The 21,053-nt window shown below is 44.4% G+C and overlaps 1 protein-coding gene across 1 annotated transcript in view; it reads right to left on the reverse strand.

Annotated features, from left to right (window-relative positions):
• The window catches only part of LRRFIP1 (LRR binding FLII interacting protein 1), a gene marked incomplete at both ends in the record, with an annotated part of 112,378 nt that overhangs the window by 58,128 nt on the left and 33,197 nt on the right, over positions 1-21,053 (reverse strand). Inside the window, one exon of the mRNA XM_082001583.1 lies at positions 5,199-5,285. Coding sequence (XP_081857709.1) covers positions 5,199-5,285 — 87 coding nt within the window. The remainder of the gene's footprint in view (positions 1-5,198; positions 5,286-21,053) is intronic.

Below are 21,053 nucleotides of genomic sequence, written 5' to 3' on the forward strand. Positions count from 1 at the left end.
GAAAACCAGACTGCTTTCCTGGTTTCCTCATCACGAGGTCTCCCACAAAAGTAAAGTTCTTCATAGAAATTACTTCAGAACAGGACAGAAAAAGCCAGTGAAGCACAGTTCAGAGGCAGAAATTCAAAGTCTACTAAAAACACCTTCAACATTGTCCCTCTCCAGATTTTCCCGTGCATCTTCACACTGGTTGTATAAGATACAGATTAACCTTCACAAACCTCCTTAATTTCCTCCTTGTATATGTAAACACCAAGTTTCATAGTCAGCCTCTCCTCTCATTCAAACCAGGAGAATTCTGCTTTTCTCTAGTTTTTCCTGCACCGCCTGGGATTTTAAACAGCTTCAAACAATCCCGAATGACAGCTGCGGGCACCAAATCCTCGCAAGGGAAGAAGCGGCTCAAGTCACAGTCAACAGGATGGGTAAGCAGATCAAGAAGTGTTTGCAAGTCTTTTGCCCACACTAACTTGGCTTTAGTATATTTACTAAACTTACTACATGCTCAAGGAACTGACATAGGAAGAGAGAAATCCACAACAGAAAGTACTGGTAACATATTTTATTCCAAAGAAATATGAATCCAAAGGAGGAAAAGTACGTACAAATGAGTATGCTGGTATAGAGTGAATTTTAAAATTACGAAGACAAGTTTTTTGTGCTGTGCCCTTAAAGCAAGAGCTGAAAATGAAGCGAGGAGACAAGCACAACGCTCTAGCCTTGAACTGAAAGTACAGGCTCATCTGCTGTGCAAACTGGCAAGCGAGAATCTTAGCCTGCAGATTAAGGGGTGGGAGGAGATCATTCCCTTTTCACTTCAGGCACTAATATCTGCTTAAATTGTGGTCTCCAAGTGTCACTCCTCAAAGACACATTTAAAGTCTTGCCAGCAGAACACACAGAAGGTACTCCTACATAAAACGTTCTCTACCATTAGCCCTAATTCTGCAGCTTTTACTTGTCTTGAAACATTACCGTTAAATATTTCTTGGGGAAAAAAAGGCTTTAATATCTCTTATGCCAAGCTTCTAAGAAAAAAAAAAAACCCACCACACAAACAGAAAAAAATCTCCTCTCCTTATCTAGTAGCCCCACGAGAATTGACAATTTGTCACTCGGGAAAACTGAGTCGACAACTCTTGACTTGCTCTTCCACATGAATTAAAAATAAATATCTGAATGCACACAAGCATTTATCTCTGTACCAAACACACCTCTAGAGTACGAGCCAAACAGACTGGCTTTAGACTCTGCAGCTGTAAAACCAAATGTTCGAAGACCGTGGCAGCATGGTAAAAGCACAGGACCCATCACTGCTGACTCCCACCAGTTGGGTGGGTACAGTGGTGTGGGAACAGGCAAAGGAGCAAGTACCATCTATTAGAACCATCCTTTCAGCTTAGAACATGCATTGTCTCACATGAGAGCTCTCCTGTACTGACTCACTGTGCATGGAAGCATACCAGAAAACCTCCAGATTAATTATTTACATCTTTGCTGGATAACAACAACAAAGCAGCACAGAATAAGAAGTCAGAAACATTCAAGCAGTTACATTTCTTAGATCTGTGGCTTTCTTGGAGCCTCATGTCCAGGAACTACGTCTCTACTAAACATATAGATATTCAGATTCACAAATATACACACCTATATAAGATTCAAGACTGACCACTACCCTTCTCTTCATAAATCAGCATATATCATGATTCTTGTGCTATTTTCTTTCTTCAGCTTCAGAAAACTCTTTGTTTACCTACATTACTTTCCTATTAAACTCACAGTCACGCTTCCCTCCTTACCTTCCTCTCCTTGAAAGAACACCCAGAAACCCACCCACGTTGGCACACTTACCCTCTCTGCCGCCTGGCGCGAGGCGATGCCAGGCGATGCGATGAAACCGCCTCTGGAACGCAGCTGCAGTCCTGCCCCACCGCAGTGAACGCAGCAGCCTTCCACAGTAACTTCCCCGCACCTCACATGGCAATTCGGAGTGTTTTCTTCCGAAAGCCCATCTATTTCTGCTATGTGATTTCTCCGACTAGCGTTCTACTACGGCAGTACGTTGCTTCACATTAAGTTTCCAGAAGAATTCTTAGAGTCACCTTACATTTGAAGCCAAGTTTTCTGAAGCGATCCCTCCGAGCACACAAACCGCGAGGTGAACGGCAGCGACCACTCGCAAGAGGTACGGCAGCCTGAGCAAGGGCTGAGCCCGCAGCAGCGGCAAGCGTGCTCACCGTCACCTAAAGCCAAGCTGTCTGCCATGAGCTTCTCATCCTACGCTCCTTCTGAAAGGAAAGGAGCTTATCAACAGCGTGGCTGATAAGAAACACAATTTTAAAATTTCCAAAAGAATCGACTATTGCAGCAATTTCTGATGTCAATTATATGTGCTACACGAAATAATTTCCGCCAAAAGAAGAGCTCGGGATGATATGGGGTAGCCTTCACCATTTACCGATGGGCTTTACTACACTGCTGTGACCAACCTCTGGTGCACTCTTCACCTATGTCTAGCCTACAGAACCAGCACAGGGCATTTTAACAGCTTTCTAATGAAGTGGCTGTTCATTCTGCTACAGAAGCATTCGTAAGATACAGAACGAACAATCTCAGACACCTGGTCTTTTGCATTGACATGTCTTTTGTAATGCCAAGCAGCACATTAGTTAAAACACCTGTGTAAGACCCATGGTGCAGAAGTCATCCAATTCTTTTAAAATGCGGAAAATTAGGCACATTAAGAAAGGTCACTAATACTAGACAGTGGGCAGGAGAGGAGCTAATTTAATGATTTGTATTTGGACTGGAAAACACCCTAATTCACTGCCAGCGAGAGCTATACTACCATGTTTAGAGCTTGTATTGGTAACATCTGGAAACTTTTAACCCAGACCATCAATATAAATATATTCTCAACTAATCCATGCTCCACAAGAAGCCTGTCAGGGCATGTACATTGCCTTCAGCACGAACAAGTACACACACATGCAATAAATTTATTTGTTGCTTTTTAACTTCTCTAACTGGCTCTAACAAGTGTTCTGAAGTAGTAAAGCAAGCGCTTTAAGTTCTGGTTATTCAACATGGCAGTAGTGGGAACGTGCTATTTATTGCTCTGAAAAGTTTGTCAGGGAAATTGAAGATGGCAGACAACAAGCTGTACAGACACCAGTATCACAGTATGTTCTCCTCCAAGGAAGGGATAGGTGCCAAATCTCTTGTGCTGATGACTGCTCAGGATTTTCTATATTTATGCTTTCTTTTGTTCTATCTGCAAGGTAATTGTGGCAACGAAACATTTCCTGTAGCCATCCTTACTAGCTCTACCTTGCACCTGGGGGCTGAGATTAAATTATTGGAAAAAATTACAGAATATCCAAGCTTGCAAAATATCAAATTTCATAATGTGACTACACATTTATTTATGCCAGTGAATTACAAAACAGATTGTAGTGGGTATCTGGCTCAGCTTTCACTGAATTTGGTATTTCAGAGCAGCATCCTGTACCATTTAGCTTCTATGTATACAAAGAAGTTCTCACCGAGTTTTAAGATCACTACCTCTTCAGTTACTAACCGCAGGAACACGCACACAGCCTTTAGTTTTCATACCAAAGTTTCAATTTACTAGGACACCCCTTGCAGCATCAGCTTTTAATCTTCAAGGGGGTCATCAGCTGTATTAAAGTTATCTGCAAATTAGATGATGACACCCGTCAGCTGCCATGACACCCGTATTTACTTTGCTGCCCAAACAAAACACCTAGTGGTTGTTTACCACGGATCTTCCCAAGGCTGCTCGGCAAGTCCCATCACTCAGGCTGCAGGCACAGCAAGAAGCTTGACAGTGACAACACTTATCTGCACTCCAGGCCTTCCAACTCTGGTCCAGGTTGCAAGAAACATCCTTCAAAAAGCAGCAACTGGAGTAGTAAAAGGCTCCTCTCTTCCACAAGCACTGTGCTTGCAGCAACGCTCCCCCACAGCTCTTACTCCTGGTGTGTTTGCAGGTACATCTAACCCTGCTGTGGCTACAGGGTGCTAAGACGCATCCCAACATGCCTCAACCAGACAAGACGCTCCGGCAGAAAGCTGAGCATGGGCAAACTGCCCAACTGCTTCCAGGTTGATTCCTGCAGCCTGCACCGACACTAGTTTGCTATTGCGTCCTGATCCACTCTTTAAAAGCCAACCTGAATCCTTCTCTGCACCCTGAAGCATAGATGCACATCTATTTTTACTATGTATTCCCACACCCCACCCCCAAACTCCTTCCCTTATTTGAAAAAATTAAATTATGATTGCTGCTGGCCCTGCTACGCCTGCTCTCCTGTATCATGAAATGCACATCAAAAAATACAAGTTTTAAGCCCTTCTGGTTTTCATCGCTAGTTTGGCCCACCTGTGCCATCCTGTGCTTACAGCCCCATTCTAATAGCACTGCTTTAGCCTCTAGAGCTTCAAAACAAGTGCTGCTCTCAGTTTCTTGGCGTGGAGTAACATTTAGTACAGCTCCTACTGGTCAAACACAACAGGAGGAGAACAAGTCTTTTTGGTCTTTCCTATCATTCCTACACTGGAAGCCCATGATCTCCCACACACTGACCTGCAGAGCCACAGCAACTTTGCTGATGGTATAAAACAACTAGCTTGTCCAGCATTTGGGAGAGACTACACTAGGCATTTAATCCAAACGCTTTGGAGAAGGTAATGTTCTGCCAAGTCCGGTTTCTACCGTTACTTCCGCCAACGGCAGACCATTTTTACAAAACGGGGAAACCACAATGCCAGCTTCACAGCAACAAAGCAAAACAACTTACAAGTAGAGTTATACAAGGGCCAAGAGTCTTCCATATTCATTAGATTTCTAATGAAGTGATAAGAATCCACCCCCCTAATGCACACACAAACAAGCTGCGTACTTCAAAGTTTAATATTAAACAACGATTACTAACTAACCACCAGTGTTTTCTGTGAATAATTATACTGGCTTCACCAAGATAAAATTGTTGCCACAACCCCAATTTTTTTCCGGGCTATATCCTATGATCAGCTAACTGAGCAGCATTAGCTCTACGCAGACTATGAACATTCCAGCCAAACATAGATTAACCCTTTGTTCCAGCACCTCAGACTTTTTACCTATATATTCAGGAAAGAAGATGATCAAAACACGCCCCGAGCCTTGACCGTACCTCTTTCTGCTGCCTCTCCAGTTCTTTCATTCGGATCTCCCGTGCCTCCGCACGTGCCGCTCGCTTCGCTGCGAGCCTTGCTTCAGCCTGCAAACAGGAACAGAGCAATGAGACAAAAGCCAGACAATTCAGTGTGAAACACACTTGTTAAGCAGGGCATGAAATAAAGAGGCTTGACTCGGCAAGACTGTAAACACATCTGTAGGAGTTAATTCCCTATTGCAGGCAATGGCCCAGCATTCTGTAACTTGTTATGCTTCACAGGCAGGTAATACACCCTCGTGTAGGCACTACCCTCGGTTAGCAGTTGCGTTTAAAAGTGCTCTGCGTTTCTTTAATTACTATTTGTGTGGCTAGAGAGGAAACAGTAAGATTTATTTAAGAAAGGCGAGTTTTGCTTTTTTTTTTCCCCTCTCCTTGCGGCACAGATTAATTTTTATTGATTAATTAATTTGACCAACAGCAAACACATTAGGTGCCATTTTTCCTACACCGCTGACATTGCACACACATACCCGGGCACAGCAGTTAGATAAACATTGCTGTTCAGCATGACTATGAACAACCAAGGATGAAATTATGGAGGCTAGGGGGTAGGGAACCTGAGAAAATGCACTAACTCCAAGTCTCCAGACATCTGTACTCAAGTCCAAACCTCTCTGGAGTGGAAATCTGCACCAAGAACAGGCCTCTCAGGAGATCTACAGTGCTTCCTCATTCCAGCCCAGGTGGAAGGGCTGTAATATGTTGTACAGTAACGTATTTAATAGTCTGCTTTTAATCCCAGGCAAAACCAGTTAGAAAAATTAAAATTAGCTCAGGCTTGGTACAGCACGACTGCGAGCAGCTCACCCAGAATAGGATTTTGCAGAGAGCAAAAGGCATCGCTCAGCTAGTCACCCTGGCGTTACACCCAACTCTTCTGCTTCCAAAACCTTTTACTGTAAGTACAGCATCCAATTTAACAGGAAAAACTGCAATAATATCAAGGTCAAGCATACAGAAAAATCAAAACATCAACACTTTCACTAGCACTTCTGAACAAAAGAAAAACCAGAAAGAAGCAAGATGTAATTTCTTTTCCCTTCTGTAAGTATATTCACCACTCAAACTTGTGGAAAGGGGCCACAACTTTCAAAAAACACAAAACAAAACATGGGAAAAGAAGAAAAAAGGGGTAGGTTGGCTGAAACTTTCAGCTAGCAGAAAAGGACTAATGAAAACCAAGTACATGACGGTGTACAGGACTGGGGGCCTTGCACTGCTGTAGATCTTAAATCCTCACCAACGGTAACAAAATCCAAAATATACAGTCACTAGGCCAAAATTTAAGTTCACATCACCCACCTTCTACAACACCCCACCGCAAACAGCCCCAATCCCTAGAGACTGCTGCTGTTCAGCTATCGACATTCTCCCTCGTTTTACCGCGTTGCCCCTAGACTCGGACTGGTAGGCAGGCAGATTCCTTTCGACGACTGCTGCGGCTCCCCTGTTGCACCAATACGGTCTCTTTAAATGAACCCAGTTTTTAAATTCTTGCAACTCAGACAACTTCAGCCTGAAAAATTACTTGTAGCAAGAGAAAAAAAATCTTCTCAGAGGCTAAAAATGCCCATGGCAGAAAGAGAAGAGAGCCGGTTCTGCACAGAGCGCTGCTCTCTCTTCAGTTCGTTGCTTGAATTTCAGGGTAACTGGCTCTGCCGCAGACAGGCACTGCAAGATGCGCCCACAGTCCCACACCTAGAGCGGACCTCCACACTTGCACCCAAAAACTGTCCCCTCTCATCATCACAGGGTGCCGTTGCTTACGGAGCCAAATGACAGCAGGCGGTGGGGTGAAGGCACGTGTTACTGCGAGCGTTTTCAAGGGACCGTGGCTTCAACAGCATTTACCAACCTGAAGCTGTTTGGGGTTTTTTGGGACGCAGCCCTGCGTCGGCAAAAAGGGCAAACACTTAGGCAGAATCCCTGCCAGGCAGCGTTATGATTTATCCGCAATGTCTGAAATCGTTTATGACACCCACTACATAAGTGTGCTGCAAGATGTACGCTAAGGGTAAGAAATAACAGTACTGGAGCAAGCATGATATTGATTTGGCATGACCCACTTCTGTTTATCTGAAAATAAATTCAATACCTCAAGAAGGAGTACTGTAAGTCTGTCTCACAGTGGGTACTTACAAAGTACAGGGCAGTGTCAGAGAGGGGTACTGCGCCGGGCTGCTCATCACGAGAGGCTGCCAGGCCATTCACGCGATACCGGATAACAACCATCACCGTTTGCCAGTAACCGTTCAAACACAACATGCACGTACCCCAAGGAAGGGGAATCTTGCTCTGAGGACTCCAGCCCATTAACTATTTTTTGGGGAGAGAGGGAACAGGAGATACAGCTTTAAGCAACACCGTCGACTCCTTACAGTTTAGAGGTGCATTCCCGCACCCTGACACGCAAGCTGTAGTACTCCACAAGAAACAGTACAAAAATCAAAGTAAAGAAACTTAACTCTCTACACTCATTTGAAAGTTGCACCTGATCTGGGTGAGGAATAAAATCAGTGCCAACAATTAGCTGTATTTTTCCCCATATGGAAAATAAAGGACCTTAAAGTCTCCACAAGCAAAATACACCGAACAGTACAGAACTGTTTATCTTAACTTCCCTCCTGCCAGAGACAGAAACAAGATTATTTTGATATTAAAATTACTGTAGCTATTTTCCTTATGTATTTCAATAACCATCTGAGCTTTCATGTTTGAAAAACTCTATGCCTGTATGCAAAATTCAGATATTGTGCTTAACAGAAAGGGAAATGCTTACATGTGTGTGTTTTCCTCATATGATTAGGGCCAAAGGATTCACACGCTTCCTAGCTATGTTGCAGAATTATACATTCTCTAGAAGTGAGCACAATATGTAATGAAATGAAGCAGCTTGAAAATGGAAACGGGGGGGGGGGGGGGGGGACGACACCAAAAAAAGGGTTTAGCAAGTTGTTCTAAGGCCTCCCTGAGAACAAGGCTTGCCAGTTCCCTAGATACCAATACCAACTGCAGTAAGTTAAGTTAATTTTACTTTGTGCAATGTCCTAGTAAATGACAGATTACATGTAGGATATATTGCAGTTTTAAGTGCCAACCCATGGGGCATCTCTAATTTATTCTGTTTCAGCTTTGCAGTCCTCCACCTGCTCATGCAAAGGCAATTTGCAAACCTTTAAAAGATGCAAGAGTAAAAATAACATTTTCCCTTAGTATCTTTGACTAACAATAGCTTACATCTGGAACAAGCATATTTTTTATTTATGAACTTTTTCTTTCCATGGCCACATGGCTCTTCAGCATTAAGTATCCTTCAATACAAACAAGAGAAACAATATATTTGGGATCCTTTTAAGTAACTTTTGAGCTTTTTTTTTTTTAGCATAACAAATTCTGCCATCAGCACATACCCAACCAGAACCTTTGTAAGAAGTCAACACAATGGTATTCCGCCCAGTACACTAGTATTTTAAAGCGACTCATTTTTATCACATCAAAACAGAAAATTACAGAATCGTTCAGACCAAATTCAGACCGTATTGCTCAGGGCCTTGTCCACTTGGGTCTTGAAAACCTCCAAGGTTGGTTGGCAGCTCCACAGCCTTTCTGGGCTCCTGCTTGAATGCCTGACCATCCTCACAGTGAATATTTTTTTTCCCCCCACCGTGCACCATGTCAGAACCTGCCCTCTTTCAATTTAAAACCCACTGTCTCACCCTCCCACCATGCATCCGCATAAGAAGCCTGCCTCTTGGCTTCTTCGTAATCTCAGCTTGTATGTCGGAAGGCTGCTCTTAGTTCCTACCTTGAGGTCTGTTATTCTGCATCAAATACTGTAAGCAAACTAGCTGCTAGATTTTTTAAACATGTTCTCAACAGTGTCTGGGTGCTATCCAGATAATTACATAGTTATTTTCATCGTGGCTCCTGACAAAAACACCAGCTCATTTGCGCTGGACAAAGGCGGTTTGTAAGAAACAGGCCATCCTTCCCTAAAGGGTGTTTGAATCCACAGCAAAAACGAGACTATGAGCGATGAGAAATACAGAAGCCGAACAAATTTGCAGTGCAGTGACGTGATCAATACAATAAGCAACGGTCTCTGATGGTATCAGTGATACAAATGGCACTGAGAGAACGATTAAGCATGAACCAAACACTTTCATGAAATAAAAGGTTGGTTATGAAAGATTTAATGTACTCTTACTCATCATCCATCTCTCTCTGGCACTTTAACAAAACAGGACAAAACAAGTCAGAGCTCCCGAATCCTCACAGGTCCCCAGGAAAGTCCTTAAACGACAAAGAGCAAAACCAGTCCCCCAGCTGCACAAGTCCAATATTCTGTCTCAGTGTTTCCAAACCCTACTCATCCGAGGCTACGCACGAGCCTTTGGAGCGTGTTCTCCAACATGGCAGAACTGTATTAGGCTACAATCAGGCTGGTCATTAAATGATCAGCCTGTGCCCTTCATCATCCCATTTCTACCATGCTTTAATTGACATAGGTACTTAACCCAAATGAACATTTTTGATATTCTGTAGGCGGCACTGGTGACAAACCAGGCATCGCTCGTGAGCTCGGAGGACGTAAACCAGTCAGGGCAGGGATAAATCCACACCTATTGTGTACAATTTTATCAAAGTCAAGCTAAAAAGCCGGTAGCGACTGTAACATCCGGCAAATTCTGCAGCAAGTGTGGGAGACAAACAGGAACCATTAATTACATAGATATTTTCCTGCGCAGAAGCATAGCTTACCTACTGACAGGAGTAGCTACACCCCAACGGCAAGCCACAATGCACGGACATTCATAACACGACCTTCACTGTCATCTACAAACTTTTTGACTAATACATAAGAGAGTCAGATTTATTATGGACCTCTTCCTCAAAAGCAAGGGCATGACTGAACTTGTCCGAGTTTGTCAAAGCACACTCTTTGGAAGTCTTAGACTCTGTTTTCACATTAATAGTTCTGTGCCATAAATACCTTGATTTCTTGCACACCCTGCAAACAGCAACTTTAACTTCACATTTCGCTCTCTGTGCCGACTAGACCAAAACCAGCTTTGCCTGGATGACTTTGGTCTTCATCCAGCCCAAGCACTTGTTAGAGCCCAGACCCAGGCCACTTCCAAGGGCAGAAGCAGAGACACCACAGCCTGCAAGAGATACGGCTAAACACCATGAAATCACCAATAAATTCATACAGACTTCTGAAATACAGACTACAAAAGCTAAAACGAAAGTCTTGCAGTTGCCAGCATAAATAACTATTCGATAGATTCAAGATGAAAAAAATAAAATCACTAAGATTGTAGGAAGCAATCTTAAAATAATCTAAAATGCACTAGTGACTCAGTGAGCAATACAGGCCTCAAAAGTGACAGATCACTGGCAAGAACAGAAGAATGAAAATATGAAGCCTAATTGCACTCATTACAAAGCTTTTGTAACTTCCCTTTTATGAAGTATTGCTCATCTAACAAGGAGAACTGGCAGCTTCAGCCGTACTGTACATGTCATACAAAAAAACCAACCCAGCCTCCTAAGGGGCTTCTGTAAAGCCTCGTGGGCAAAACAAGAGGAGATGGCAACCACACCACCAAGATGAAGATGGAAATCCACACCAGCTGAAAAACAAATCACCTTAATTTACGTCACTTGCTCAACTCCAACTACACATCCCGCATTTTTGTCATTTTACTGTGGTTGCCCAGAATGATTTAGAGCCACTAAACCCTGAAAGAAGTATACCGTTGCACTGCAAAATGCTCATTGTTTTTGTTGGTCCACTTGCTCAGCACTTGACACCCCTGCTTAAGGGTAATTTTTGTTTTGAAATAAGAAGCCAGTCCTGTGCTGCAGCAGGTTTTTTTCCTGCCTTAAGGAGTTCAGTACGTTTAGCTCTGAGCAGGGAAAAACTAAGCAGGTTGTAACCTGGTTCACTACTGAAGTACCACTGCACCTGAAAAAAAGAGAAAAGCCAAACCAGATATTTGGTATCAGCTGGAAAGGGCGAGAAGCATCTTTTGCTGTCTGCAGCATGAGGCAGCGCGGAGAAGTGGGAGTACTGCAACTGCTGAGGAGTTACCCCCACACACCCCTTTTTTTAAACACCACTCATCTAGATGAGGCGAGGTCTGGCTGCACCCGTACCCAGCGCTGCCGGGGCCAGCATGTCATGCACAATGGTTACGGAAGCGACGGCTTCCTGGCCCCGAGCGCGGCGTCGGGGAAGCTGCACGTTCATTATCATTTTGATGAGTGAATTATTTAGGTGACTTCGTTAGGTAGAGGCTAACGACACACATCCTGAAGGTGTACATTCTCAGAGCTTTTCCCCTATGAAATGTCCAAGGGTTCATTGTTCCACTGGAAGCCCCAAGAAACAGCCAACAAAGACAGGAAATTATGCTGCTTTTTTGAGCAGTGAAAAATGACTATGTTGACTTGCCACATAGCTACATATGTAAGAGTTTTCGGTCTATACAAAGCACCCCTTAATTCCAACGTACTCAAAATTATCTCCTTCTAAGACCAGTAATCAAAGTTAGTATCGTATTTTTTGTGGAAGACTGAAATGTTAGTTTGCCAGCACCAAATCATACTCAGAAAGCTCTCTGATCCCACTGTCAGAGAAGTTTTAGAACACAAGTCTGCCTGACTAAATTGCACCTGCTCACTGTATGCAACTACTATTACGTATTTCTGCAGTAACTACTCTCAGACTGATTTAAACTTCTTGCCAACACACTTAAGATACAGCCAGCAAGTTGCTTTTGGGGCAACCATAGTTTTTCCATGACTGATGCCACCCCATTCTGCATATAAAGGCTTTTCCTCAAACGTTATACAACTGTTCATCCTATTTACACGAGTCATACGCTTCATCAGACAAAAGAAATCTGATAAGGTTTGCTGTACTTCTAAAGAATTTAAAGTCTATTTAGACAAGTAGCACCTGATTTGCAATATTCCTGTAACGCAACTGAGCAACATAGCTATCGGGTAAAACTCGTGCTAACCCATGGCAATATTTTTCCTCATCTCCCTCTTGATTAACAAGTGACCTAAAACAGCAAGTTCCAGGAGCTCACCGTGAGTTATCATGCGCTTCTCAGCATCAAAACAAGAGCGTCTATAAATGACTTGTATGTTTAGAGGTCAAACCAGCACATTTACCTGCTATTTTTTGCATCCGAGTTATCAATATAAACATACTTTGCACCACTTATATGACAATGAGCCTATGAGTCACATAGGGCTGGGTCAGTCCACATCCTCCTTAGCTCTTCACCTTTCTCTTAAATGCAAATTAGTATTGAAAGGCAGCATGTTCATGAACCTCAGCCTACACATAAACATAAGGATTCCCCTCTAATACCCACGTAGCAGTGTCACTGGTTAGACAGACAGGCCCCTCATGGCCTTGTTTAACAGCTCCTCTCCCGTTCATACAGTGACAGTGGTGAACTGGAGCCTGACGCTTTATGTCATCCCCTTTCTTAAAGGCTTTTTAGCAGGGCCTGTAGCGATAAGACAAGGGGTAATAGTTTTAAACTGAAAAAAGGAAGATTTAGACTAGATCTGAGGAGGAAATTTTTCCCAAGAAGGGTGGTGAAACCCTGGCCCAGGTTGCCCAGTGTGGTGGTCAATGCTCCATCCCTGGAAACATCCCCAGGTCAGGCTGGACGGGGCTCTGAGCAACCTGCTCGAGTTGAAGATGTCCCTGCTCACTGCAGGGAGGTCGGACTAGATGTCCTTGAAAGATTCCTTCCAACCCAAACTATTCTATGATTCTATAATTCTATGACTAATCCACCCATTAACATTTTATGGGCACATGGTGCTGTTCTGAAACTTTATTTAGAAAACACTTCCCAGGTTCAGCTGGCGTATCTGAGCAGTAAGCAGCTTACATTTTAGTACTGATTTTTGAAAAAAAGCCTTCGAAAACTCCGTGCATTTTGAAGAATTAGCTACCTTAAGCAGCTGTCAACCAGTGGCGGTAACGAGTATCTCACTAGCGGCCACCTCCGCAGAGCTGCTGGGAGCGACACACCGCGTCCGAAAGGAGACTAGATCCCCGGTCCTCCAAAGCCCCAGACCACCACGTTCAAGTGCGGAGGGCGAGGGCCCCGGCCTCCGCCGCGGGAAGCGGCGCTGGGCACACAGCGGGGCTCGCCGGTTTGACAGCCGGCGGGACCGCGGGTTCGCGGCCCCGCTGTCCCTCGCTGGGGGGGGAAAGCCGAGCTGCCCGTTTCCCCCCCACGAACTCCCGCGGGCACGACGCGGTGGCCGGGCCGGCGTCCCGCTACCCCCCTCCCCAAGCCTTTACCTGCTGCCGGGCGGCCGGGCTGAGGCAGTCGGCCGCCGCCTCCATGGCCGCCGCTGCGGGACACCGCCCGGGTCGGCCCCCGCGGCGGCGGGGCGGAGCGGGCTGCCGGGGCGCTGCTCCTCCTCAGCTACCAGCGAGTACTGCTGCGGGCGTGCCCTCCGGCCCCCAGCTTCCCTTAAGCTGCTGGGATGGGAGAGCGCAATCCTCAGAGGGGTGTCAAAGCTCCAAACACCCCCCCCCCCCCCCAAAAATCAATCCAACAAGTCCCCGCCCTCCGGGCTGCATAGCCACAGCAGAAGGGAGGGTAACATTCGGAAGCACTTGAGCAGATGCTTATACATATATATCCACACCAACTCGCCTTTGCGTAAACCGCGTCACTGGTGTTAATTTGCTGCAATTCTAGTAGTATGGTGTGTTCAGCTTAAAATGGGTGATCAGTGCTGGGTATGCTGGTGTTGGTTTTGTTCTTTAAGAAGCAACATTACACTCTAAGCAATACAAAAAGGTAAAAAAAAAGAGACAGCTAGTAAAAAAAAAAGCACCTAACCAATGCAGAAGAGCAGTCAGGAAGAGTGGCTGGGAAAAAAAGAGGGCATTCTGCATTTCAGGTGGTCTCTTGTGATGAGCCTAAAACACACAGTGCTGGGTTTGGCTGGGGTAGAGTTAATTTTCCCCATAGTAGCTAGTATGGGGATATGTTTTAGATCTGGGCTGGAAACAGTTTAGGTAACTCCGGGCTGTTTTCGTTACTGCTGAGCAGTGCTTACACAGGGTCCAGGCTTTTGCTGCTCCTCTCCCCACCCTGCCAGCAAGGAGCCGGGGGGGGCACAAGAAGTCGGGAGGGGACACGGCCGGGACAGCTGACCCCGGCTGACCAAGCAATACCCCGTGCCAATACGGCGTCATGCTCAGTGTACAGAGCTGGGGGCAGGAGGAGGAAGGGGGCAATATTCGGAGTGATGGTGTTTGCCTTCCCAGGTCACCGTTACGCGTGATGGAGCCCTGCTTTGCTGGAGATGGCTGAACTCCTGCCTGCCGACGGGGAGCGGGGAATGAATTCTTTCTTTTACTCTGCTTGCGTGCGCGGCTTTTGCTTTATCTACTAGACTGTCGTTATCTCAACCCACAAGATTTCTCACTTTTACCCTTCTAATTCTCCCCCTCATCCCGCTGGGGGGGAGCGAGCGGCTGCATGGGGCTCTGTTGCCAGCTGGGGTTAAACCGTGACACCATGGACAAAGCCAACACCATCCTGTGCTGACATTCCTGGCCCATACTGTGACGGACAAGTCAAGCCAAGCTCTAACTACAGGAAAAATCCGAAGGATTAGAGGACATGGATGTTTTTAAATGGCACTAAATGGGACAATATCCGAACAACAACTCAAGGCAGAGTCAGAGCAGAGATCTTGGCTCCATGGAAATTAGTGCCATCTCGATTTCTACCCGATTTCACCCAAAAGTGCACACACCCGCAACCCTCACAGAGGCAAGAGGGCAGGGAGGAAACCACCAGGGCAGGCAGAATTACCAAAGCTTTAAGCAGCTCATTTTACCCGTTGCAATTTGGCAAGAGCAACAATAGAAAACACGGAGAGTCATCTCTTCCTGGCACCGGATTTTCTCCGGTTTCAGAGACAAGCAAAACAGGTTGCTCCTTAGCAACAAACCCCTGCGCTCCCTCTCCTTCCCGGTCAGCCGGTGCAGGCTGGGGAGCCCTGCGAAGCCTCCACCCAGCAACAGAGCTGTTTTGCCGTGAGCTGACAGCCCAGTACAGCGAATCCAGCTTTTCACACCGGCAGAGCACACGCCACCACGCTGCTGACAATATTTTAGCTAATTTGGAAGTGCTGGCACTGTTTTACATTTGGGAGCAATACTGCAATGGGATTCATTGACAGTCCCTGGACCCCAGCCATGTCCCATTGTCCCTGGAAAGGCCAGGCACGCTTCCTTTAAATAAAAGGCATCAGGGATGTCTAACTCACACCCTGGCCCTGGGAGAAACCCTGCTTAAGTGAGGGGAAGCTTTGCGTTTGTAAAACGGGCTGTGGTTTTACTTAAGTCATAGAATCACAGACTGGTTTGGATTGGAAGGAGCCTTCAAAGATCACCTAGTCCAACCCCCCGTCATGGGCAGGGACATCTGCCACTAGATCAGGTTGCTCAGAGCCCCGTCCAACCTCACCTTGAACACCTCCAATGACAGGGCATCCACACCTTCTCTGGGCAGCCTGTTCTATTGTCTTACCACTCTCATCGTAAAAACATTGCTTCCTTAATCTTCCCTCCTCCAGTTTAAAACCGTTATCCCTTATCCTATCACTACAGGCCTTGGTGAAAGGTCTCTCTCCATCATTCCTATAAGCCCCCTTTTAAGTACTGAAAGGCTGCAATAAGGTCTCCAAAGTCTCCATCTTTCACTAAGCTCCAAAACCATCTGTTGAGCCTACAAATTATTTCTTCCTCTTGATTTGTATTTTCCTTCATCACAGGGTAAATGACCCAACTTTGCTTTAAAAAAAAAAAAATCTGAATTGTCTTAAACCACTTCAAAATGTGTATGAAAATAAAGAAACTAATAGAAATAATCTATGTTCCTGTGAAGCACAAACATAATCACAGGCCTCAAAGGTATTGGGTTTTTTAATTAGAACAAGTCAGGCTTAAGCTACTCTGGAAGTTGATATTTGGAGATTCAATGATACACTATAGCCTCGTATTAAATTTCTTCTTGGTAAACACATGCTAGCTGGAGAGTATGACAGGTACGCCTGCATAGCAAAATACGTGAAATCAAAGGGGAAAGGGAAGCCAGTCCATACAGTCTGCCCAGCACGCTTCATAGGCAGTCAACGTTCGGTGCAGAGAAAATGTGTCTAACTTAAATCTATGTTTAACAGACACTCATTTCACCCCCTGGTATAGCTTATACTGAAATGGGGAACCAGGCCAACGTAACATGGTCAGGAAACGCCTTCCTATTCAGATGGTATAACAAACAGCCCTAAGCCCGTCAGTTAAGGCTGATAAAGCTCCTAGTCTGCTACACTCTCCTCACCCTCCGTCAGCAAGAGCAAAGAACAACAGAAGTCTACAACAACCGATGGAAGAAGACCCTGGCGTGCTCTGCAGCGGTGCTTTCTGCCCCAGCTGGCTAGCTTGCCTGGAGATGCACCTTCAGCCTTAAGGCTGGCAACCTCTCCCCTCTGCCCTGCGATGCCGGGCGAGTCTGTTGTTAGTGAATGGCCCCGAGTCCAAGAGAAGTTATGCCCCAATTCCCCAAGACTGCTCAGCATTTTAATTTTGGTGCAGTAAATGGTATCAAGCATTGCAGAAATCCAAAAATCATGATCAGCTGTGAAGAAGGCACTTCTGGACTATGGCAGCTCACCCAAAGGTAGCCGGGGGCTAAGGCATTGAAGTTAATTCTTCAGGAAAAATATGTCTTGCCTTATATGTAGAAGTTTTAACAGAGAAGGAAAGGAGATTGACGTTAACTGTGTAAATCTGAGGCATCAGAACAACTCAGCATGAAGAAGTATGCATATTTCCATCTTAGCTTAAAATAGACAATTTGTTCCAGTTTTCTTAGTTAACAAGAACTAACCTCCCCTTACATTCACCAGCAAATCTGTACAGTCTTTGTACTACCTGGCACTTGGAAGATACACCAGAGATGGGAATACTTCCTATACAAGGTGTGAATTACTGAGGACCCCCCACACACACTTTTTTCTAATTACTTTCGAAATCAATGTAGCACCCAAGTTGTTTGGGGTTTTTTGGTTTACTTGAGGGAGCACATCCATACCTCAGGATGTACCAAAACACATAAATGTGCTATGAAGCTGCTGGGTAGGAACTAAAGGATCAGGTCTTTTTAGTACTAGCAAACTTCCATTTTTCATTAATGCAGCATTCAAAACACACACTTCAGTATGTCTGAATCGATTTTTATATGAAACAAGCCCCGTTCTGTTTGGATTTCCGAACAGGTCCTGACAGATTTCTCAAGAACGGGAATTCTCTGCACACCCACATGTACACTTTGTTGTTCTTCATCCCCCCTTCCTCCTGGCACTCCACTGGAGTCTTCAGGCACCGCTAACTAAAAAGCGAGCGCATACGGTTCTGTAACTACAGGAGCTGAGCCACAATCTAGGAAGCCAGCGATGCATTTTACTCGATTGCTTGCCAAAGCCACAACCTGATAGCAGTCAGCTCTGACTCTTCTCCCTTCGAACTGCTGCTATGTAACGTGGGGAGCAGCAGTTAGAAGCTCTGCTAAATATCGTGCCTTCAGTGCATGTGCCTGTGCATTTCCCATTCGAAACAGGACACTACAAGAGTGACATGAATTCAGGCAGATGTCTGAGCAGGAAGAATGTTCACGGTGGAAATATGCATTACATGTACTACAATGCTAAATTGAGCATATGAAAAAACAGGTAACGGAAGAGAGTTAGAAGGGAAAGAAAAGTCAGCTGACATTTTCAGAAGCCTGATCTGTTAACTGCCCAGGTTCATCTTGGGTACTTCTAAGCAAAAAAAAAAAAAAAATTACTGCATTTAGGTCAGCAGCACAGTTTGATGGCACAGACTCCTCCTCTCTCCGTGGGGAACACACCTCACCTTTGCAAATGCACATACACAAAAAACGCACGCTTGCACACACACAATGCATTCCTCCACAAATACAGGCCTAAATCCTAAAAATCACTTGTACAGAAATGCAACCCTCTACCCACAACTACTAAGGAGCTGCATCAAAAGGAAGAGGGAAAGATCATACAGTCATATTCGAGGTATGTTACAATCACTGATAATGCAAACAAATTCCAAGGAAGCCTGGCCTCCAACTCAGGTCACACCCAACTGGTTATTTCTGTCTCCAGGGCATGTTGTGCCAAAGGTAATTTAAGAAGCATGGAAGCAAAGCTTCAAGAAGGAATAAAGTAGTCAGAAACTTTACAGACATGTTTAAACACTAAAAAAAAAAACATGCAACATAGAGCACGATGGCTCCAGCTGGGCCCATCCCAATATTAATTCTTAAAGAGTATCACCAGCCACCTTGCAACACTACCTGTCACTTACATATGTAACTCAGCTTATTTCATTTATAGTTTAAAAAAAATTCTATTGTGCCTTTCCTTTATTCTCTTCAAGTAGTATCTCTTAGAAGTTCAACAATGTCCCTCCGTATCCCACTTACTACTGCTCTTCCAAACAGTGGGAACAGACAGTCTCATTTTGTGGAGAAAAAGGCTGGAAAGTATGTCATATTAAAAGAAAAATTCTGTTACTTGAGCCTTTTCTTTTTTTAAAAAGAGTTCATAATCCTGTTCTTCTAATATTCAAGAAAGTCCATAAAACTCTATGGAGTAACACCCATCTGAAGTCACGAAGACAGAAAAAACTACACATGCACCTCACTTCATCATGCCTGTCTGCTGTGGGCACTCTTGCAGCTCAGTTGGCAAAATTAACAAAACCTCCTTGTAAACCGTAACCAAGGCAATGAACTCAAATGGACATAACCAAGTGCTTCTTCGGAAAACAATGTCCGGTTTTCATCACCAAAATGTACTGCCAGTATCAACAGATTATTTTCTGTTCAGGCTAGAACGCGACGCAGCAAGGAGGACGAAAGGAAACTGCTGAACCAGGCTTGTCGCCGCACTGAAGTCAGACAAACCGAGTCATGCTAGTGGGGAAGTCGGAAGACTCTTGGGTAGTCCATACATGGCATGCTTATTCAGCTAGGGCAATCCATCCAGCTTCAAAAGAAATCAAAAGCACTTTGAGATGGAATATATGAGTGTCTTGCTACTATCAGAAAGCTTCAGAAATTTCAAATATAGGTGTATGAAAAGTTAAGTGATCTTTCTGTTTTAGAAGCAACAGATTTAAGAATAGTTCCCATAACCCAATAAATTCTTGGCCTACTCTTAAAACTTTTCTGTTCCTTCGCTTAATAATGAGAAAAAACACCACCAAAACAAAACCCCACAGAATTTTAAGACCAAAAAAAAAAAGCGCTTTGGTTAAGAGCATATCACAGAACCTGAGTATACAGACACCTGTGTAAAAAAAAATATGCAGAAGTGATCCAGTAAATCTTTTACTTGTAAAAGTGCTTCTCTGCTGGTGTATCCACAATATTAGACTTTGCCATCTCCCAGGCTCTACCTCAAACCTATCAGCTTTAAAGAGTTGGAAGCCGCACTAGCCATTTCTGTCATGACTGCAAATCTTGTAAATTAGAAAAGCAACAGTAATTTCAAAGAATACCATGCAGAAGGGCAGAGGTTCAGCACCTCAGTCCTGCCCTCCACAAGAGACATTAGGTAGAAAAACACAAGCAGCGTTTGAAAACTCTGGCTACCTCATCAAGCTCTCCAATTCAACATGTAAAAAAAAAAAAAAGGCAACTAACATCCAATTCACAGTAAAAGCCAAGTCTAAAGACTTAGAGCTAAAAACATAATTATGGTTTCAGCCTAAATATTTGACTATATTCACTGCATAGAATAAGCTAGTACGGCATCTTATGTGTACAATGACCACGTTTTTACCTTAAGATCCTGTGCAAACACTGAAGAACCTCGTCACTAAAAATCTTAGCAATAAATTGACAGTTCACTTTCAGAAGCATCCAATTTTCCCATACAAAGGGGATAATAAGGACACCTAAAGAGGAAAACTGACTAGAAGAACTGTTACGGTGTTTCCCATGACCACCCTAACTGCAACCTAAGCCTAGTTTTCCTGAATCAGACTCATTCACACGATGCAGTCCTACAAGACTGACATTTGGTGGGAGATTAAATGATAATTTTTTTCATGGAAAGTTCTTCTTGCAAGGGTGTTCCAAGCCAGATTTCTTATTTTGTTTCTAAAGTTTCTCAGAATAACAGAGCTTTGTGTTTCTCTTTCCCTTCATTCCCAAGCGCCAGGAACAGGGAGTACGAACAGGCAGATGCTCCCCTCTGACATGCCGATGGTGCTGTTGCGAGTTATCTGTGTTTAGGGGGTCAGCATTCTTGATCTTCTTGCTTAACATTTTGAGCCAAAGACTGCGAAGAGGAGGAGGCAAAGAGACCCACGACTAATGAGGAATTTACACATGAACATTGTCCACTTCAGAGAAACATTCGCTTATGTGTTTGCCAGGAAACCCATCTTGGAGATATAATTTAAGCATGTGACCAGAGGCTGGAAAGTCTTGTTGACACAGACCTTTTTTGCCCCATAAAGGAGGGGAATGTTTATTTTGCAGAACGCTGCACTGAACAGCGTGTACAGCTCTAAAATGTAAGAGACAATTAGGGAGTTGCATCCTGCTTCATAAATTATATTGCCATGCAGTCACAAGGGGCTGCTGCTAAAAATATAGTCTAAACAATAACTGAACTCCATCATGAGCTTGCCTGGGTTACCAAAGCAAATCCAGTCAC

This window comes from Phaethon aethereus (assembly GCF_964289735.1).
Source record: "Phaethon aethereus genome assembly, chromosome: 6".
Classification (NCBI taxonomy): domain Eukaryota; kingdom Metazoa; phylum Chordata; class Aves; order Phaethontiformes; family Phaethontidae; genus Phaethon; species Phaethon aethereus.